Source organism: Coregonus clupeaformis, chromosome 8 (assembly GCF_020615455.1).
Source record: "Coregonus clupeaformis isolate EN_2021a chromosome 8, ASM2061545v1, whole genome shotgun sequence".
NCBI classification, from domain to species: domain Eukaryota; kingdom Metazoa; phylum Chordata; class Actinopteri; order Salmoniformes; family Salmonidae; genus Coregonus; species Coregonus clupeaformis.
Genome location: NC_059199.1, coordinates 34,952,785 through 34,976,195, shown reverse-complemented (window position 1 = coordinate 34,976,195; position 23,411 = coordinate 34,952,785). Strand labels below are relative to the sequence as shown.

Here is a 23,411-nt window from a genome sequence, read left to right as displayed (position 1 = left end):
CACAGCCTTTCCAGGTGCTGGATGGATGGCTGTGATGGTGTGATATGATTGTGGTGGCAGTCAGTGGGAGGAGGGGAAGGCTGTTGTTCTGCGGTTCACAGGTGTGTAGATGAGAAGAAGAAGAGAGGGGGATTCGCTATAGTTCAGATAAACAGATGCAAAAGTTCTCCATTATTTTGATGGTGCGTCTCATCATGCAAGTTCAAGAGCAGGGGGCATTGAAGCTTTTCGGGTGTGTCACTCTCTGACTCCCTTTCCCTCCACCACCTCAACAGCTGGGAGAAAGGGAACGGCCATCTAGAGGGGTCAGGGTGGGGCAGGGTTTTTTGGGAAGACTTGCCATGTCGGTGGGGTCAACTTCGAGAGGTGAATGGGGTGATCCAGTGGCATGGGAAAGTCACCCCGGAGCCTTGGTGAAAGGGATGCAGGGATGCAGGGGGGGCATAAGAGGGGCAGATGGCCCCTATAGAGGGGGGGGGGTGTTGGTTTATGGTGATGGGACTTTCTATGGGGTTGTGGGGAGGTGGGGTAAGAACGAGTGTGAGTGTCGTCACTGTGCCATTGTCACCGGTCTGCGCTTGGTTCAATAGAAGTTCTCCTAACTTGACCCCACTAACCCTCTCTAGTCTGCCTCTGTCTCAGCCATTCTTCCTGCCCTCTTTGGCTCAATGACTCCCTGGCATTCAGCCCTATTATTGTGGACGGTTTCAGTAAAAGTGTTGTGGACGCGGAACTAACACAGCCATCAATCAGTTGGCCGGTGTAGAGTGTCAAGTGCAGTTTTTGGGGTTGGAAGAGTTCGTCCCCGGGGCGAACGTGGCTGTCCATCTCTATTCCGGTCCCCTTCTGTGTTGTTGTGTCTCAGTCTTTGCTTGTAAACACAGATACATAGGGCATGGGATAGGAATCTTGGTGTATGAATGGATTTGAGACAGGCAAGGCTCCAGCCATGGCATGCTCAATGCCCCAGGACAAAGTGCTGTGAGGTGTAGTTTACAAACTCAGTTTAAAGTTTTTCCTTTAATGACTTGTCCCATAGGGTCTGAGTATCAACCTCCCTTACTGGTCCTCTTACCTGCTCTTAAAGTGATTGGGTGAAAAGGTACTTTATGGGTAAACTACTGTATATAGCCAACATTGAGTTCCTTTGGGAATTCACTCATAGTGGGTGATTAGATAAACACATGCAATAGCATCACCCCCAGTGTACTGGTCTACAAAATGAACCAACACTGATGTTCTCAACCCTAACGGCCAATGATCTTCTTCCCCATTTCTAGATGTATGTGGTGCCAAAGAGCTGGCGTTCCTATTGGAGCCCAGTGACGTCATTGCTGTGCGGGATCGGCCGCTAATGCTGGACTGCCGGGTGGAGGGCGAGGGTCCCATCTCGATCACGTGGCGCAAGAACGGGGTGCCAGTAGTCGTGGGGGAGCGTGTACAGGTGCTGCCCAATGGGACCCTCTTCATCCAGAGCTTCCAAAAACGACTAGACAGAGGCGGAAGTGAGACGGATGTTGGAGAGTACGACTGCGCCGCCCAGAACCACTTTGGCATGCTGGTCAGCCGCAAGGCCCGGGTTCAGCTGGCATGTGAGTTTACCTCCCTTACATACTGTTTTATGGTTACCTAGTGTTATTTATGTAATGGTGACCTACGTAACAGCCGCCTACAGTACATAAGTCACTTACGTGACACTCAATACACATACAGTACAATACACAGAAAACACTTAACCTATCTATACACAACACAAGACAGCATAGTATTGAGTATTAAAGGAAATTGTTAATTTGCTCTTGCTGGCATGGTTGCTCTCCAACAGCCAACCCCTACTTGTTCTAATTTTACTTAGAAATAAATAACTCATTTTAAAGACTATATCAATACAAAGATTACCCATCTTGAGTTATAGCCGAGGCGACATTTTACAAATAACCGAAATATGCTTTCATTACAAGTCAAAGGAAAAATATAAATAGGAGTTACATGATTGTCCAGTACAGAAACCATAGTTTTAGAGTAGCCTTGAATAACCAAATATTGTTTGAGTGTGGTTTGCCAGCACTCTTATGCCCTGTGCACATCGTGACGTATTTAATTACGCCGTACGTCATCTTCACAGAGTCTTGCCCCGCTGCTGAATGGACAAGTGTAGTGTTTGTAACGCAAGATGGAGGAGAGCCCCTCTCGTCAGAGATCACATTTATTTTGGGAGTTTGCAAAATATTACCTTTTCATTCAAGACAGGATACATACAGTGCATTCGGAAAGTATTCAGACCCCTTCCCTTTTTCCACATTTTGTTACGTTACAGCCTTATTCTAAAATTGATTAAATAAATACAAATCCTCATCAATCTACACACAATATCCCATAATGACAAAGCAATGATTATTTTGATTTTTATTTAGCAAATATACAACAAATAAAAAACAGAAATACCTTTATTTACATAAGTATTCAGACCCTTTGCTATGAGACTCGAAATTGAGCTCAGGTGCATCCTGTTTCCATTGATCATCCTTGAGATGTTTCTACAACTTGATTGGAGTCCACCTGTGGTAAATTCAATTGATTGGACATGATTTGGAAAGGCACACACCTGTTTATATAAGATCCCACAGTTGACAGTGCATGTCAGAGCAAATACCAAGCAATAAGGTTGAAGGAATTGTCCGTAGAGCTCCGAGACAGGATTGTGTCGAGGCACAGATCTGGGGAAGGGTACCAGAAAATTCCTGCACCATTGAAGGTCCCCAAGAACACAGTGTCCTCCATCATTCTTAAATAGAAGAAGTTTGGAACCACTTAGACTGTTCCTAGAGCTGGCCGCCCCCGGCCAAACTGAGCAATCGGAGAATGGCCTTGGTCAGGGAGGTGACCAAGAACCCAATGGTCACTCTGACAGAGCTCCACAGTTCCTCTGTGGAGATGGGATAATCTTCCAGAAGGACAACCATCTCTGCAGCACTCCACCAATCAGGCCTTTATGGTAGAGTGGCCAGACGGAAGCCACTCCTCAGTAAAAGGCACATGACAGCCTGCTTGGAGTTTGCCTAAAGGCACCTAAAGACTCTCAGACCATGAGAAACAAGATTATCTGGTCTGATGTAACCAAGATTGAACTCTTTGGCCTGAATGCCAAGCGTCACGTCTGGAGGAAGTCTGGCACCATCCCTACGGTGAAGCATGGTGGTAGCAGCATCATGCTGTGGGGATGTTTTCAGCGGCAGGGACTGGGAGACTAGTCAGGATCGAGGGAAAGATGAACGGAGCAAAGTATAGAGAGATCCTTGATGAAAACCTGCTCCAGAGCGCTCAGGACCTCACTGTAGCTAGTGACCTCCACCTAATAATTATCATCAAAAACAAATGTCATTACAATCACAATAAACTTAAATGGGAAGCAACAGTCATATAATATAATTGGCTTACCAGCCAATGTGTATTATTTAACATTATTATTAAAATAGTACTCACTTATAGGAATGGGTAATTGTTTATAAGTTGCTAGCTATCCAATAAGGCCATCACCGAAACCCCCATATATTCACCTTCTTCTGTGGTTTGGTAATTTCCTGTTCTTCGACGGACTCTGGCTGGACTGAAGACGACGCAAAGTTTGGAAAATGTCAAAGTATGCAGCGTCTCTCTCTCAATGGAGCCTTCATCTATATGAGATCACTACATATAGTCCCCTTTCTGTCAAAACAGGCTATAGAGTCTGTTCTGTTTTCCATACTGCGAACACCATTGTCGCATACCTGGCAACCCAAAACCCCCTCGGACTCTATAGACTCTGTTATAAATGATGCTCCACGCTGAGAACACCTTAGTTGCAGACCTGGCAACCCGAGACCACCTCAGACTTTTTCATCTCTCGTGTTTCTTTGTGACACTGTGGGTGATAAATGGTACACCCCACACCTTCTCTCTCTCCCTTCTCTCTCTCTCTTTCCCTTCTCTCTCTCTCTTTCTCACACACACACACACACACAAACACACACACACACACAAACACACACACACACGCACACACACACACCTCCACATACACACGTGACCGAATGTACGACCTTCTCCTTACCTATTCCCCCTGACCCCCTCCCTTCGGCCTAATGAAACCAGGGGGGTTATGGGTAATCCAGCAGAAATATGGCTGTCACAATGTAGTGTTCCCTCAAAGCAATGGGTTGCCATGGCAATGCTCTCTCATTTGGAGACCCCCCTCGGTCCACACCGCCTTATTGAATATGGCAATGACCAGGCTTTTAGGGCCCCTCTGCGTGTGTGTCTGTGTGTACGTGTGTATGTACATGTGCGTGTGTGCATGTGTACATCACCCTTCATCCAGAATTGAAATGGACATTCACTCTCCCTCCCCATCAGTGGTGATCACAACAACGCAACACAACCAAAATGCAGGCGATCACAACAACTGAAGCCTTAACATTAAAATACATTGGAATGTTAGCATTTAAAAATAATAAAAATAATAAAAAATATAACACACACCACTGGTCTCCAAGATACTGTATGAAGATGGATCCGTCCACCACTCTAGCTCAGCCCCCGTTAATCACAGACGTGAATAGACGAATCCAATGGTACAACCCAGAATTCTGTAGCTCAAACACACAATGTTTAAAAGAGGTTAGAAGTCCAAAGGGCGCCGGTGTCACGATGGGACTGTAGGAGTTAATAGAACAAGCTTGGTACACACTTAAATATGACAACACATACAATACAAAATAACACAAACATGATAGATATTGTAGGCATTCATATGTTGTGTATATGAATATTAAGTATATGTATATATACATATTATATGTATATTTTTGTATAATATTGTTGGCTCTTCTGCTCATCTTGGATCAGGTCTCCTCATCTTGGATCAGGTCTCCTCTTGCAAAATATATATTTTATATCAATGAGACTATCCTGTGTCAATAAATGTTAAATGGAGATATAACTTTTTCTGTTCTTTCTTCGTCAGCTCTCCCTAAGTTCCACACCCACCCAGAGTCCATGTCAGTGGACAATGGCGGTGTGGCTCGCTTCAAGTGCCAGGTCAACAGTGTGCCCGAGGCCAACATCACCTGGGAGAGGGACAGAACCCCACTCAGTAACACCGACAACAGGTAACATCATCATAATAAACTGAATGTACAAAACATTACGAACACCTTTCCATGACATAGACTGACCAGGTGAATCCAGGATAAAGCTATGATCCCTTATTGATGTCACCTGTTCAATCAGTATAGATGAAAGGGAGGAGACAGGTTAAAGAAGGATTTTTAAGCCTTGAGACAATTGAGACATGGATTGTGTATGTGTGCCATTCAGCGGGTGAATGGGCAAGACAAAAGATTTAAGTGCCTTTGAGTGGGGTATGGAAGTAGGTGCCAGGCGCACTGGTTTGAGTGTGTCAAGAACTGCAGCGTTGCTGGGATTTTCACGCTCAACAGTTTCCTCTGTGTATCAAGAATGGTCCACCACCCAAAGGACATCCAGCCAACTTGACACAACTGTCGGAAGCTTCGGAGTCAACATGGGCCAGCATCCCTGTGGAACGCTTTCGACACCTTGTAGAGTCTAAACCTGACAAATGGAGGCTGTTCTGAGGGTAAAAGGGGCTGCAACTCAATATTAGGAAAGGGTTCCTAATTATTTGGACACTCAGTGTATATAGGCCTATACACTCCCACGCACGTACACACGCACACAGACACACACGTTTCATAACATTATTATTTTTGGATGATTGCTAATGAACTTGGCGCTTGGCGTCACCCAGCAAGAGAGTTTGCCACATTAGCGATGTAGCTACCATGCTGCAGACAGACATTTTGAAAAAGTAGCAAACTTTTAAATTCTCAGAAGAACTATATGTCACATATATGTGTGCACTCACACCTCTCTGAACCCCTCTCCCTCCCCCTCCTTGTCCAGGTACACGCTCCTGCCCATGGGTATCCTCCAGGTGACTGGTGTGAGGCGGATTGACGCCGGGGTGTACCGTTGTATGGCCTCCAACATCGCCAACACACGCTTCAGCCATGAGGCTGTGCTCAATGTAACCGGTGAGTGGTACCGACCCCACTCACATTAAGCCTAGCCCTGGACTAAAAAGCATGCTCAATGGCGACTCTCCATTGATAGTGCATCTTATTCCAAGACTAGTCTTAATCTGTGTCTGGAAAACCAAACCTTACATTATAGATCACATAATTAGAGGGACCTGGCATTAGTGTAGTTTCAATGGGTTTGTTCATGTCGCTTTTTAACCTATAATTTAGTTGTTTGGGACACTATAAAGAATACTAAACTGACCACGTCTATGCAAATCACATAAATGTTGATAAAATCCCTGTAGGCTAAAGCCAAAGTCCGAACACGGTCTTAGTCAACTGAGGAACCTGTCTTACAGTAGTGTCTTCTCATTTCTCATTTTGTGTGTGTTTGTGTTCTTTTTATCTCTCTACAGGTGGGGCCTCCAGGATCTACAAGGAGCCAGTTATCCTCTCTGGGCCCCAGAACCTGACCATCACTGTCCACCAGACAGCCATTTTGGAGTGCATCGCCACAGGGAACCCCCGGCCGATTGTGTCCTGGAGCAGGCTGGGTAACGACTGTTCTCATGCAATCAGAATGGCATACAATGGCCTTAATTTATACCACATTGAGTTAATGATAGTAGCTAAACAATGAGTTGATCTCTGTATCAGCTATTCTGCGTATTATGCACTATGTTGCTCTATAGACGAGTTAGCTGAGAACGTCACAAAAACTACGTGCACACTTCAATTGGGCAGTAGGTGGGTAGTTTCAGTTAGTTTTATCTTGTTCTTGTTACCATGCCTTGTTTTGAGGTGTTTTGTCTGATGTCACTTCTATGCTAACGTGGCAGAAATTTGCTAGCTAGCTAACCAACAACTGTAACGATGTATGTGAGAGACAACAAGTGCTCATTGTGCAATTGTATTTATGTTTTTAATAAACATTGGAAACTAAATATAGTTTACATGTTGTCAATAATCTGCAATATTAAGCTGATCTACCCTCCAAAAAAATAAATATTAATAATAATAATAACAATTTAAAAAACAATCTAAGCCAAACCCGTTTTTCCCCATAGTTATGCACGCGTTGATTTTGTTGCTAAATAAAATAAAATAAAATAAAATAAAATTTTATTTGCCACATGCACCGAATACAGCCCTTAACCAACAATGCATTTATTTCTTAATAAAAAAGTAAAATAATACTCCAACAACAAAAAAGTGTTGAGAAAGAAAGAGCAGAAGTAAAATAAAATAACAGTAGGGAGGTTATATACAGGGGGGTAGAAGCTGTTGAGAAGCCTTTTGGAACTAGACTTGGTGCTCCGGTACTGCTTGCCGTGCGGTAGCAGAGAGAACAGTCTATGACTAGGTTGGCTGGAGTCTTTGACAATTTTGAGGGCCTTCCTCTGACACCAACAACCAACCCTCCTGTAAGCTTAAGGTTTCAAACTTGATTTTCATTGAATCCTGTGTTTTTTTGTAATATGTTGGCCTATGTCTTATTCCTTTGTGTGTGTGTGTGCTCTCTCCAGATGGGCGCTCCATTGGGGTGGAGGGCATCCAGGTGTTGGGCACTGGAAACCTGATGATCTCGGACGTGTCGCTGCAGCACTCGGGGGTGTACGTGTGCGCCGCCAACCGCCCCGGGACCAGGATGAGGCGTACTGCGCTGGGAAGACTGGTGGTACAAGGTGAGCTCCCTCCTAACACTTATACCCTTTTCACACTACTATGCCCAAGTAACCCGAGCTAAGCTGTACTGAGCTGGCCTGGTTTCACATCCACCAATGTTGCTGGCACTGTGCTGAAAAGGACAATGTGAAAAGAAAATATCAGAGCCAGCAGAGTACAGTTATGGTCAACACAATAGTCTGAAAAGTGTAATACTGTACCTGCCTCACCTCACTAAGAGGCAGAGCCTGAAGGCTGAATCAAAGTCAAGTTTAAATAATTCATTAAGCATTTATACAGTAAGTGAAATCCTCCAAGAATGGCTTTACATGTCACAGAGTGAGCCTTAGCCAATGGTTCTATGGTTTCAACCCAGTGCTGCTGATCACACTGACCATCAACTGACCATGACACTGACAGATACACATGATCACAGGAGCAGGATAGGGGATGGGGGGGTCAATGTCCAGAAGGTGGGGTGGTGGTGGGGGTGGGGGTGGAGGTGTGTGGGTGTAGGGTTTGGGCTTTGGGCTTTTGGGACTGGCTGACCCCGTCACATTATCCTGTATTGGATTTGGCCATGACTTCTGCCAGGGAAGGGAAGGAAAAGGGGTGGGTTTGGGAGAGAGGAGTCGATACCCATGGTTCACCCTCTCACCTCACCTTTGGCCCCCTTAGAGCTTTGAAGGGAGGGGTGAGGTGCAGGTGGGCATGGGGGTTGGTCATTTTTGGTGATACTATTGGCGCGAGAGAGACCCCGGGCTCCCACTTGTAATTAAGCATTGACACTGGTCTCCAGCTGGACTTGTGTGTGTCCACTGCTGCCATTACCTCATCCATCAGGCCCATCCATCACCCAGCAACTGTCCATACATTCACCGTCCTCATATTTCACCCTCCCCCATTTTAATTGGCTATTCTAAGGGTTGACCAATATACTGAGGACCACACAAGGGTCACAACACCTCTGGTTAATGTGAGAGACCAACAACATAATAGGAAAAAAATAGCCCTACCATAAACAACTATGGATAGGATTACAGTGCATTCGGAAAGTATTCAGACCCTTTAAATTTTTTCACATTTTGTGACATTACAGCCTTATTCTAAAAAGTTTTTATTTGTATATCTCATCAATCTACACATAATACCCCATAATGACAAAGTGAAAACAGAAATAGCTTATTTACATAAGTATTCAGACCCTTTACTATGAGACTCGAAATTGAGCTCAGGTGCATCCTGTTTACATTGATCATCCTTGAGATATTTCTACAACTTGATTAGAGTCAACCTGGGGTAAATTCAATTGATTGGACATGATTTGGAAAGGCAAACACCTGTCTATATAGGTCCCACAGTTGACAGTGCATGTCAGAACAAAAACCAAGCCATGAGGTCGAAGGAATTGTCCATAGAGCTCCGAGACAGGATTGTGTCGAGGCACAGATCTTGGGAAGGGTACCAAAACATTTCTGCAGCATTGAACGTCCCCAAGAACACAGTGGCCTCTGTCATTCTTAAAGAAGATTGGAACCACCAAGACTCTTCCTAGAGCTGGCCGCCCGGCCAAACTGAGCAATCGGGGGAGAAGGGCCTCGGTCAGGGAGGTGACCAAGAACCCGATGGTCACTCTGACAGAGCTCCAGAGTTCCTCTGTGGAGATGGGAGAACCTTCCAGAAGGACAACCATCTCTGCAGCACTCCACCAATCAGGCCTTTATGGTAGAGTGGCCAGATGGAAGTCACTCCTCAGTAAAAGGCACATGACAGCCCACTTGGACTTTTCCAAAAGGCACCTAAAGACTCTCAGACCATGACATACAAGATTCTCTGGTCTGATGAAACCAAGATTGAACTCTTTAGGCCTGAATGCCAAGCATCACATCTGGAGAAACTTGGCACCATCCCTATGGTGAAGCATGGTGGTGGCAGCATCATGCTATGGGGATGTTTTTTGGCAGGGACTGGGAGACTAGTTAGGATCGATGGAAAGATGAACGGAGCAAAGTACAGAGAGATCTTTGATGAAAACCTGCTCCAGAGCGCTCAGGACCTCAGACTGGGGCGAAGGTTCACCTTCCAACAGGACAACGACCCTAAGCACACAGCCAAGACAATGCAGGAGTGGCTTCGGGACAAGTCTCTGAATGTCCTTGAGTGTCCCAGCCAAAGCCCGGACTTGAACTCTATCGAACATCTCTGGAGAGACATGAAAATAGCTGTGTAGTGAGAGGATCTGCAGAGAAGAATGGGAGAAACTCCCCAAATACAGGTGTGCCAAGCTTGTAGCGTCGTACCCAAGAAGACTTGAGGCTATAATTGCTGCCAAAGGTGCTTCAACAAAGTACTGAGTAAAGGGTCTGAATACTTAAGTAAATGTGATATTTGCAAAAATGTCAAAAAAACTGTTTTTGCTTTGTCATTATGGGGTATTGTGTGTAGATTGATGAGGAGGAAAAAAATATTTAATCAATTTGAGAATAAAGCTGTAACATAACAACATTTGGAAAAAGTCAAGGGATCTGAATACTTTCCGAATGCACTATATATTAGAATGTAATCATGTTTTTGCTCCCCTGCCTCTCTAGAAGCGATAATTGACACTGAATATGTAACTGATACTGTATATGCAATATATTGATGTTGATGTAATATACAGTTGAAGTCGGAAGTTTACATACACCTTAGCCAAATACATTTAAACTCAGTTTTTCACAATTCCTGACATTTAATCTTAGTAAAAATTCCCTGTTTTAGGTCAGTTAGGATCACCACTTTATTTTAAGAATGTGAAATGTCAGAATAATAGTACAGAGAATGATTTATTTCAGCTTTTATTTATTTCATCACATTCCCAGTGGGTCAGAAGTTTACATACACTCAATTAGTATTTGGTAGCATTGCCTTTAAATTGTTTAACTTGGGTCAAACGTTTCGGGAAGCCTTCCACAAGCTTCCCACAATAAGTTGGGTGAATTTTGGCCCATTCCTCATGACAGAGCTGGTGTAACTGAGTCAGGTTTGTAGGCCTCCTTGCTCGCACACGCTTTTTCAGTTCTGCCCACACATTTTCTATAGGATTGAGGTCAGGGCTTTGTGATGGCCACACCAATACCTTGACTTTGTTGTCCTTAAGCCATTTTGTCACAACTTTGGAAGTATGCTTGGGGTCATTGTCCATTTGGAAGACCCATTTGCGACCAAGCTTTAACTTCCTGACTGATGTCTTGAGATGTTGCTTCAATATATCCACATAATTATCCTTCCTCATGATGCCATCTATTTTGTGAAGTGCACCAGTCCCTCCTGCAGCAAAGCACCTCCACAGCATGATGCTGCCACCCCAGTGCTACACGGTTGGGATGGTGTTCTTCAGCTTGCAAGCATTCCCCTTTTTCCTCCAAACATAACGATGGTCATTATGGCCAAACAGTTCTATTTTTGTTTCATCAGACCAGAGGACATTTCTCCAAAAAGTATGATCTTTGTCCCCATGTGCAGTTGCAAACCGTAGTCTGGCTTTTTTATGGTGGTTTTGGAGCAGTGGCATCTTCCTTGATGAGCGGCCTTTCAGGTTATGTCGATGTAGGACTCGTTTTACTGTGGATATAGATACTTTTGTACCTGTTTCCTCCAGCATCTTCACAGGGTCCTTTGCTGTTGTTCTGGGATTGATTTGCACTTTTCACACCAAAGTACGTTCATCTCTAGGAGATAGAACGCGTCTCCTTCCTGAGCGGGTCCCATGGTGTTTATACTTGCGTACTATTGTTTGTACAGATGAACGTGGTACCTTCAGGCGTTTGGAAATTGCTCCCAAGGATGAACCAGACTTGTGGAGGTCTACAAATTTTTTTCTGAGGTCTTTGCTGATTTCTTTTGATTTTCCCATGATGTCAAGCAAAGAGGCACTGAGTTTTAAGGTAGGCCTTGAAATACATCCACAGGTACACCTCCAATTTACTCAAATGATGTCAATTAGCCTATCAGAAGCTTCTAAAGCCATGACATCATTTTCTGGAATTTTCCAAGCTGTTTAAAGGCACAGTCAACTTAGTGTATGTAAACTTCTGACCCACTGGAATTGTGATACAGTGAATTATAAGTGAAATAATCTGTCTGTAAACAATTGTTGGAAAAATTACTTGTGTCATGAACAATGTAGATGTCCTAACCGACTTGCCAAAACTATAGTTTGTTAACAAGAAATTTGTGGAGTGGTTGAAAAACGAGTTTTAATGACTCCAACCTAAGTGTATGTAAACTTCTGACTTCAACTGTATCTAACATTGTATTTGCACTTTCAAAGTAAATCACTATATTCCAATATCTTTAGCTTTTCCTTAATGACCTAGCCAAATATACAGTGAGGGAAAAAAGTATTTGATCCCCTGCTGATTTTGTATGTTTGCCCACTGATAAGACATGGTCAGTCTATAATTTTAATGGTAGGTTTATTTGAATAGTGAGAGACAGAATAACAACAAAAAAATCCAGAAAAAACGCATGTCAAAAATGTTATACATTGATTTGCATTTTAATGAGGGAAATAAGTATTTGACCACTCTGCAAAACATGACTTAGTACTTGGTGGCAAAACCCTTTTTGGCAATCACAGAGGTCAGACGTTTCTTGTAGTTGGCCACCAGGTTTGCACACATCTCAGGAGGGATTTTGTCCCACTCCTCTTTGCAGATCTTCTCCAAGTCATTAAGGTTTCGAGCCTGACGTTTGGCAACTCAAACCTTCAGCTCCCTCCACAGATTTTCTATGTGATTAAGGTCTGGAGACTGGCTAGGCCACTCCAGGACCTTAATGTGCTTCTTCTTGAGCCACTCCTTTGTTGCCTTGTCCGTGTGTTTTGGGTCATTGTCATGCTGGAGTACCCATCCACGACCCATTTTCAATGCCCTGGCTGAGGGAAGGAGGTTCTCACCCAAGATTTGACAGTACATGGCCTCGTCCATCGTCCCTTTGATGCTGTGAAGTTGTCCTGTCCCCTTAGCAGAAAAACACCCCCAAAGCATAATGTTTCCACCTCCATGTTTGACGGTGGGGATGGTGTTCTTGGGGTCATAGGCAGCATTCCTCCACCTCCAAACACGGCGAGTTGAGTTGATGCCAAAGAGCTCGATTTTGGTCTCATCTGACCACAACACTTTCACCCAGTTCTCCTCTGAATCGTTCAGATGTTCATTGGCAAACTTCAGACGGGCCTGTATATGTGCTTTCTTGAGCAGGGGGACCTTGCGGGCGCTGCAGGATTTCAGTCCTTCACGGCGTAGTGTGTTACCAATTGTTTTCTTGGTGACTATTGTCCCAGCTGACTTGAGATCATTGACAAGATCATAGTTCTGGGCTGATTCCTCACCGTTCTAATGATCATTGCAACTCCACGAGGTGAGATCTTGCATGGAGCCCCGGGCCGAGGGAGATTGACAGTTATTTTGTGTTTCTTCCATTTGCGAATAATCGCACCAACTGTTGTCACCTTCTCACCAAGCTGCTTGGCGATGGTCTTGTAGCCCATTCCAGCCTTGTGTAGGTCTACAATCTTGTCCCTGACATCCTTGGAGAGCTCTTTGGTCTTGGCCATGGTGGAGAGTTTGGAATCTGATTGATTGATTGCTTCTGTGGACAGGTGTCTTTTATACAGGTAACAAGCTGAGATTAGGAGCACTCCCTTTAAGAGTGTGCTCCTAATCTCAGCTCGTTACCTGTATAAAAAGACACCTGGGAGCCAGAAATCTTTCTGATTGCGAGGGGGTCAAATACTTATTTCCCTCATTAAAATGCAAATCAATTTATAACATTTTTGACATGCGTTTTTCTGGATTTCTTTGTTGTTATTCTGTCTCTCACTGTTCAAATAAACCTACCATTAAAATTATAGACTGATCATTTCTTTGTCAGTGGGCAAACGTACAAAATCAGCAGGGGATCAAATACTTTTTTCCCTCACTGTAGTTACAATACCTAGTTACAATACCTGCGATAGACTAGCGTCCTGTCGAGGGGGTGTACTTGTACATAAAGCTGCCTCAAGCTACAGAAACAGGAGATAGGCTCCTGCCCCTATGGGCGTTCTGGCTTCGACAAGGCTAGCTTACTTAGTTACAATATCTAGTAGCTAGCAAACTGTTACAGTACCTAGCTACCAACATCTTACCTAATACCTAACAAAATGTAATATATAGCTAGCAAAATGTTACCTAATACCAAGCTAGCTAAATAGTACCTAGAAAGTAAAAAATAAAAGAAAGTCGGCCTATATCTTAGTCATGTAACCTAGATCTCCACTTATCCCTTCACCCCTATATTCCATTTAAATCACTCTACTTTGCACCCAGCTGTTAAGGCTCTCCCATACCCATGTTGTGTCAGCCTCTTTGTCCTGGTCAATCAATAGTTCTCCCTATCAGTCTTTCACAAGTGGATTGGCCATGGACAAGGTGGTCAATAATGTATTAATTAATGTATTTATTTATTTCTCTCTATTTGTTAAAGAAAAAAAGAACAAAGAGCTTTTTAGAATGGTGGTCACATGAAATGGGTGAAATTATTGGCTCATGGACATTGTCAATGTCAAATAGAGGCCCAAAGTGATCTAAAATCTCCCAGTCCCCTTCAAAATGTGATACTCGAGGTATATTCAACTAGAATGTCCTCTCAATGTTTTCTATGATACTTGATATTGTGGCTACAATCCACCACCATAGTATGGACTTAAAATTGCCATTCTGCACCCAATACTAATGATACAAAGGTATTGGTTAGGCACAAATCATATAGAATAGCAATGGCCATGAGTCTAATTAATTCACCTATTTTTAGCTCTCACGTGTTCCCTATTCCTGCCAATAAGTCAGGGATAGTCTGATAATATAGAATAATATGAAATACGCTGCGTAAAGGAGGTTATTGGAGGGCATAGAGGTCTGCTTTTTCACACACACTGTCCTCATGACTGACAGTCCAATTCCCTCTCCCTTCTGCTCTTGAACCGGTCATGGTCATGGACGGGACAGGAAGACAGCCAGGATAGGACAGGACAGATGCAAGGCCAGATATTTGAACAATGGGAGAGAGGAGAGAAAGAACAAGGGAGAAAAAAGAAGGAGCAGGAGGTGAAGACGGTCATTGTGTGTGGGGAGGGGGGAGTGAGGGATCACCTCTCACCCCTTACCCCTGTCTCTGTCCTGGAGGGCCTGCTATAGGACAATCGTCGAAGTCAGGGAGGGGAGAGGACGGGACACCTTACCGAGCTGGACAGATATGGAAGGAGAGCGAGAAAGGGGTGGGGTTTGGGGTGGAGGAGGGAAAGATAGATGCATCCCCAAAGAAAGAGGAAGGTGACCAATCCCCCGGTCCCCACCCCCTGTCGTTCGTTACTATGGTGTTTGGGTGGGGGGTGGGGGGGGGCAGTTGTTCTTGTCACACAGCTGGTGGTCAGGCGGTGGGGGATGGAGTTCAGGGGGACACACCAAGAGAGGGGGGACACAAATGGTGCTAGGCCATTGTGTGATGACTGCTTTCTCTGAATGGAGCACCGTTTATAACCATCCCCTCATCCACTGCCTTTTTTTGGGTAGAACATTTTCATATGAAAAATGTGGAGAAGGTTGGAATCTTTGAAAAGCTTTAAAATGCATATCCCACAGCTGTTGGCTTACTGAGGGGGTCTTGCTCACATTAGATGTGAGTGTCAGAACCAAACGACATAAATGTCAGAAAGTAGAACATACATATTTGGAAATAGGGCATTATTTCATGAATGTGTCACTTAAGCGACAGAACACACCACATGGATTAGAAAACATAAATATCAGAATGTATATGCTTAAAAACATCACTGTCATACTTTGTAAGCAGACTATAAAACATATTTTAGAAACATACCACATTGTGTCCATTATGTAAATATGTAAAACATATTCCAAAACTCGATTTACAAAATAAATTGTGTTAGAACTAGATCAGTTACTTTTTGATAAATATACTTCACACAATGTATATGAAGTATCTGAGATGAGGGTCATATCCAAGTCATACTGTATATGGATCTCTATATAGCTCTGATTCACACTATCTAGGAAACTATAACTAGTAACAACATAACAAAAGTGATATATATTTCAAAATATACTGCTACCACTAAAGACAATAAAGCTAAACAAAGGAAGGAAAGTGATGAGGAATTAACCTGGTGATGAAACTCAAGGTCAGGTCTAAGACCCTGCTAAAAGACTAATTGATCAATACATGCTATGGATTGGCCTGATGTATGGACACTGAAGCTGACAGTTAGATTTCAGTTGGAGAGACACAGTTGATCAGCTGAAGGGGTGGACAGCAATTATCTCCTTGGCTCCACCTCCATGGGGTGTAAAGAGCATGCAATAAAACCAGTGAGAAAATGAGTTTTTCTAAGAACCCCCCAGGTTCCACTTGAAACAAAAAACTTAGCTGAAGGTCAAGTGTGAAGTGTACTTGGAGTCATGGCGAGAGAAGGCTATTTGGGTGTAGATTGATGACACACATTCACACCCGCACACACACACACACACGTGACACACGTACACAAATCACCCCCCTTGTGCTTCAGACATCCATTGCAGTCGCCCCTCCCATTCAGTTCAACAATCGGCCCAATGTATATCCCTCACCAGCCCCCCCTGCCGTCATCATCTCCACTAACCCTAAACACAAATGCAACTTATTCACAGAACAACAACAGGCTGGGTGTACATCATCAGGCTAGTGACATGATATAGCCACTCTCAATTTCAAGTTATTGTACATCATCCATTAGGGGTCCGTGAGAACTCGGTGAGAAATATAATGGCAAAAACATAGTGTAGACATATTTGAAGGCCATTAACCTAAACGCTACAATGCTCAGTGCTATAGCTGGCAATGCCTTAGATTTAACGACATACTCAAGCAGGCAGCTACAGACTGGCTGAAGTGAACTTCAGATGAACTTCCATGAGTTCTCTTGCAATTCAATCTCTTTTAATGTCTCTCTATGTCCTCACATCTCCCTCAACATTCCTCTTACCGATTTAAACAAACAAGTAAAAGACAAAAGACACTTTGACGGCCATTGCTCAACAACAACTCCCTCCAAGCCTTTTATAGATCCCGGGGATCTGTATTGGTGTCTGTATGTTTAAAGAAATTGGGGCCCATCGGAAGGAAAGCAGTTTGGGGAATATTAAATCTATGCCTCCATTGATTAATGGTCTTCTATTGAAATGGGTGTCTCTATGACCCTTGACCCCCCACACACACACACACACACCCTCCAATACTCACAACCTAATCTCTCCATCCCTCCCTCCATCTCTCTCCCTTCTTTCTTTCTCCATCTCTCTCTCTCTCTCTTTCTCTATCTCTCTGTCTCTTCTCTCGCACTCTCTCAATTCAATTTCAATATAAGGGGCTTTATTGGCATGGGAAACATATGTTTACATTGCCAAAGCAAGTGAAATAGATAATAAACAAAAGTTAAATAAACAATACAAAATGAACAGTAAACATTACACTCACAAAAGTTCCAAAATAATAAAGACATTTAAAATGTTATATTATGTCTATATACAGTGTTGTAATGATGTGCAAATAGTTAAAGTACAAAAGGGAAAATAAATAAACATAAAGGTTGCATTTACCTCCCCCTTCTCTCCCTCCCTCCCTCCCTCTCCCCTGGACCCTGTTGCTCTCTCTTCCCAGGCCCAGTCTCTCTGGGTCTCTGCCAGGGAGGGGTGAGGGCAGGGGTGAGGGGGGTGTCAGTGTCAATAGATCAATTAGGTGGTTAGGGGGGAAAGGGGCTGGGGGTCTCTACATATATGCATGTCCCATTGTGTGCTATTGAGCCTGGTGTCAGGCGGGACAACGAACCCTGCATCTGTCCCGAGGACACCGGAGGGCCAGGCAGGGTCAGAGGGGGATAGAGAAGTGGGGACTGGGGCTAGGGTTAGGTTAGGCTATCCTCTGGAAGTCTAGGCTCTCCCTATGTTAAGGTCAAGCTCCGGGAAGAGGAGAGGAGGGGAAATCATTGGGAATGTTTTTATAGATCTGTTGTGGTAAATGTAGGGATGTTTGTATGTATTGATACACATTGAGGTATATGTAATGTGGGTAGTATGCTGTAGGCTACTATAACTAGGGACAAAGTGTTTTTTCCTCGTCAGGTTACATGGTCAGGACAAACTCAGGGACCTACTGTGCATTTAGATAGTTACATTTGAGCTATGTTTCTACCAGGTTAGAGGAAACTGTATAAAATGATATGGTCTAGAGATATGGTAAAATCAAATTCACTTCTCAAGGTCCTTACTATAAGGACTGCAATGATCATAAACACATTTATATGATAGTACAGCTGCCCAAAAACATGATCAGTACTGCCCTCTATAGTTCATTATAAGACTGACAGCAAATAGAACTCAATGCTCTCCCCCAAAAGGCCTTGTCATTCTAATCATTCTAACCTTTCTTCCTCTCTCTCATTCTAACCTTTCTTTCCTCTAATGTCATCCTCCTCTTTTATTCATCCTCCTTTTTTGTACAATCGTTCTTCTGCCTTCTTCCTATTTTTTCTCCAAACAACCTTTGTATCCCTCCAAGTATCACTAACCTGTTTAATCTCCTCTCTTCTCCTCTCCTATTGTCCTCCTTCCATTTTCCTCATATCTTCCACCTCCCCTTTTGACTTTTTGAAAGTTCTATATTTTACTTTCATGCACAGTTACATAGTATCACAAGCAAACGCAATTGTATATACAATTTTGCAACAGTGATACAAGGATTAATCAATACACTTACACACACAATACACTTACAACAAATACATAATTCTCTCCCCACCAGCTCCCCCTGAGTTCATGCAGTGGCCGCAGTCTGTCTCAAAACCAGCGGGAGGCAGTGCTGTGTTCACCTGTGTGGCCCAGGGCGTCCCCGAGCCTCACCTCATCTGGCTGAAGAATGGCAAGATCCTGACGCCTGGTGACAACGTCAAGCTCACCAACAACAACAGGTACAGTACACCAGAGGTGTATTCATCCCGCCGATTCCGTTGCAAAACATTTCTTAAACGGAAGCAAACGGAATGAAACAGGGAGGGAACTCCCTGAATTTGTCCAATAGAAACTCTTGTTTTGCTGTGTTTGCTTCCGTTTGGTTCTTAAACGGTAGGCAGTTTACATAATGAATACAGCGCTGGGTTTACATTTAAGTATTTTTAGTCATTTAGTCTTATCTATAGTGAATTAGGTTCTATAGTCAGTGCATTCAACTTAAGTAGGGAAAACAAACACATATCAAAATCATTGCAAGTAAAACGTTCATCGACAATAGACGCTAAATCTGCAAAATCAGCGTTTCCCCTATATTATTTTCCAAGGGGGATCATATAGACACCGAAATCAACATCCAGGTTCTCTGGAACCAAGGTTGTCCATTGAAAGCAGAAACAAACTACTTTAGTCGTGCAGCAACAGAGATTATTTTGTTATTCCCACATACTAGCAGTTGATATAGTCTAATATCCATGAACAGAAATTGTGAAATACGTGTAAAATCTATTTTGAAATAATGTTGATCTTTCCATTATCCTGTATTTAATGTTTTTGCCTTGACGTATCCGATACATTATTTATAAACTTCCAATTTAACTGAATGATGTGTAAACTGTGGGACCATGGTCCCATCCAATCAATTAATATAAATCAGTTAGTGCTGGTATGATATCATTCTCATCAAGACTGGTCAGACCTACAGAAGAACAGTTCATATATTTCACCACAAGGTGGCACTGTTAGTGGCTGACATTTCCCTCTGTGAAGTAGGCTGAAGTTCTGCATTTACACTGAACACGAGAGGATGGGATTCATTTGCTTCCTGATTATGTTTTGAATCACAAAGAATTTCATTGTATATCTGAATATTTGTTTGAATGTATATTCATACAACCGACCCATCTTTTAGAAATGAACCCTTGTTGTTTACCGAATATATCAATGTTTTAATATGTCCTAACTCAAATAAAAAGTATATAATCTTTAAACTCCATCCTCCAGCACCCTGGCCGTGACGCGCATCACCTCGGAGGACGAGGCCATCTACCAGTGCATCGCTGAGAACATGGCCGGCACCAACCAGGCTAGCGCCCGTCTGGCCGTGTCCCTGGCCAAGGATCTCCCCGACTCCCCCCAGGGCCTCACCTCCTCCGCCCTCTCCCCCAGCGCCCTGCAGCTCGCCTGGATCCAGCCGCCCGTAGAGATCACCGACGGCATCATCGGCTATGTGCTCCACATCCGCAAGATCGGCGGTGAGTGAGAGTCTTTGTGTGATAATCTATTAGTGTTCAAAGCAGAGCTAGGAGTAAGATCTTTCTTAATTGCCTAAAAAAAAACTGTTCTCTCTTTGCCTCCTCTCCTTCATTGTGCTGATCTAAAAGAACTGGCCAGGTGAAAGCCAGCCTAATGACAGGACAGATTGTTAAGCAATTGAGATAGTATTTTGTTTCCTTTAAAATACTTTAGCAGCACTTGACTGAGTGTGCTGCAATGGAACCTAACCCTAATGATAATACTGCTTGTTGTTCCCCCCAGAGCCAGACAGCAGAGAGCTGCAGGAAGCAGTCAGTAAAACCACCTTCCAGCACGACTTCACCAACCTGGAGCCAGCCACCACCTACTCTATCTACCTCAAGGCCTACTCCCCACTGGGTGCCAGCCAGCAGTCCAGCACTGTGGTGGCCACAACACTAGGGGGTGGTAAGTCACCAGGAATATGCTATTGCAACGATCAGTTTACCCTCCCCAAATCATTTTAGTCATTTAGCAGACGCTCTTATCCAGAGCGACTTACAGTTAGTGAGTGCATACATGTTTTTTTTTTTTTCATACTGGCCCCCCGTGGGAATCAAACCCACAACCCTGGCGTTGCAAGCGCCATGCTCTACCAACTGAGCTACAATCCTAACCATAAACAGCTCCCTGTGGGAAACATAAAGGGTTACACTTTATAATTACTTTCAACAATAACCATTTATAAACGGTGTATGAATAGTGTACTATTATACTTATAGTGTACATATACTATTAATAAATGAGTATTGTAGTATTTGTAAACATTTTTAAACATGTACTCACATATATAAGCATTCCCAAACGTTTATAAGCATAAATAATATATTTAAATGTAACCAAATAAATGGGTTCTATTATATTATGGGGGGAATGTAAAACTGACCTTTGATAAGTGTCTAGTAGCTCCATGTACATTGCACAAAGCGGACAGCAGAGTGCTTAGGATGATTTAGCTAGACTAGTGTAAGATTGAGATTTTTTTTAATGGTTCTACGGCCTGATAGCCTGCCTGGTTATTTACAACCTGTAATCGATCGTAGGTGTTTATCTCCTCTTCCCTCTCTTGATGTAATTTCATCATTTTTACCTCTCACATCCCCCTTTTCTCATCGGGTCTCTCCATGTCTGTGCACTTATTTCAATTCCCATATACTATTCCACTCGTCTACCATCACTGATAAACACTCCCTTGTTTTTCCTCCCTGTCTTACTATCTCTTTGAGTTTTATCATCATTCCATCCTCACCCCTCTCTTTTTCTCTCTTTCCATTTGTCTTCAATTCATACACCATATCTCTTTCATACTGCTTCTCTAACCATCTCTACACTCTTTCTATCTTTCTGCTGTCCTTTTCAATCTTTGATTAATTTCTATTTTTTTCATCCAATGTTCTAATCTTCATCTCTCCTCCTGTAGTGCCCACTCCCCCAACCTTCTTCACCAAGGTGGTGAACTCCACTGCAGTCCAGGTGTTATGGGAGCTCCCCAGCAAGCCTGGCAAGGCAGAGGGCTTCAGGCTCACCTACCGCAGGGTCCCCCATGCCGACTTCCAGGGGCCAGTTCAGTTCCCTTGCCACGTCAATGCCCACACCATCTCCCGCCTTGGTGAGTGAGAGAGCTTTAAATGGTTGCAGCGGTGCAGAGACTAACAATTACCCCATATTTGAATGATTATGTGACAGCGAGTTAATTACCATGCACATGGAAGATCAACGTAATATCCCTCTGGAGCAGAGAAATGTGAAAGGGAGATCTTCAAACGTTCCTTGAGGTTTTTTGTCTGACATGTTTTGCTGTATCTGTAAAAAAAAAGAAAAGAAAAAAAGTGACATGTAAGCCACCTAGTGGAAGATTACTGGATGGGTTAGTGTCAGCTACTGATTGGCATCATTGCATTCAGAGCATAAGCTTTCTCATACTGCAGCAATGACTTAATCTATATCGAGAGATTAAAAGAGGGAGACAGGGGAGGATGTTGGCGGTATCAAGACATAGATGCCAGAGAGAGATGACAGAGTGAGAGAGTTGAGAGGAAAGACAGTTGTAAGTGGGTTAGGGAGGGAGGCATTAGGGCAAAGGAACAGTCCAGGGAAGAGTGAAAAATGACATGCTCCCCAACTTCAATCTCTTTCAATCGCCCAATCAATAGCTTTGCTTTTAATCGCGCAAGCAGTCAATAACACTCTGTCAATATCTCCCCATTTAAAAAATATGACCTTCGAAATTGTCGAAGGGAATTTATAATGTGACACTGTCACAATGACTTGTTCTTGCAGAAACCGGCGCGGTGTATGAAGTCAAACTAGTAGCCTATAACGGGAACGGCGAGAGCGACTGCTCCAAGAGGCTGGTGTCACTGGCAGAAGACGGCACCAGCGCCAAAACCAGTGGTGAGTGTCCAATAAATATTAGAGTCGAGTCAGTATTGAGTAATAAACACTATTTTCTAGACAAGTATTAGTTATTTGGTGATCTTCTGTCCTTTTTGCTTCAAGTGTATTTTGGAGTGAATCTATTAGTTAGACTTGTGTTTGGCATTGCCATATGATCCAATCTGTCTTCCCATCATTTTACTGACTGTGTATTTGTGCTGGCTAATGAATGTATGGATGTACTCATCATGTGTTTCTTGGTTGCAGGTGGGGAGACCCAGTGTACCTGTAGACAGGAGAGCGAGGGCTCGATGGGCGGTATCGTGGTTGGCATTCATATCGGCATGGCCTGCATCATCTTCTGTGTGCTCTTCCTCATGTTTGGATACCGTCACAGGTAAGGAGGGGCCCTACCTGATGGGACCACTAGGTGTTGCTTTGCTTCTAGTACTGTACTTCCATTGTCAGATTGGGTTTTTAAGGCCAGGTAAACTTTAGATATATCCTGATCACCTATGATTTATCTTGGCAGAGTAAGATTATGAATGTCAACTTTGGTATATTATATGTTAGTTGTATTCGTAAAATTGTGTGTGTTGTTCTTAGAGTGGACTTGTGTGCATGTAATATTGAAACGAATTAATGTCCCTAGTTTGTTCTGCAGTAAAGGGACTCAGTACAGCTGGTCTGTGCCAAAGGGGGAGGACCGGGGACAGCTGGGACAAAACGGGATCTCCAAAGAGGGGGTCACTCGTCCTGCAGAAGTCACCCTCGAATTAGTGCCTCAGGTAGGAGGACCGGTGCACTGACACATTGGCAGACTAACCTGACTCATTCACTGCACAGCAAACATTAAGCTAACCTCTCACGCAATGTGGCCATTAGTTTTGTTCGCCCAAGGTTCCATTGGCTA

At 43.5% G+C, this 23,411-nt stretch overlaps 1 protein-coding gene across 1 annotated transcript; it reads left to right on the top strand.

Moving 5' to 3' along the window:
* The first annotated feature begins 341 nt into the window (after positions 1 to 341).
* Positions 342 to 22,899, top strand: LOC123491467 (immunoglobulin superfamily DCC subclass member 3-like). The gene is made up of 12 exons (XM_045222255.1): positions 342 to 366; positions 1,281 to 1,592; positions 5,003 to 5,147; positions 5,962 to 6,092; positions 6,497 to 6,634; positions 7,607 to 7,765; positions 18,624 to 18,789; positions 19,832 to 20,082; positions 20,366 to 20,530; positions 21,543 to 21,731; positions 22,403 to 22,516; positions 22,766 to 22,899. Exons 1-12 carry the CDS (start codon positions 342 to 344, stop codon positions 22,897 to 22,899), a joined length of 1,929 nt encoding a protein of 642 aa, XP_045078190.1.
* Positions 22,900 to 23,411: the final 512 nt, after the last annotated feature.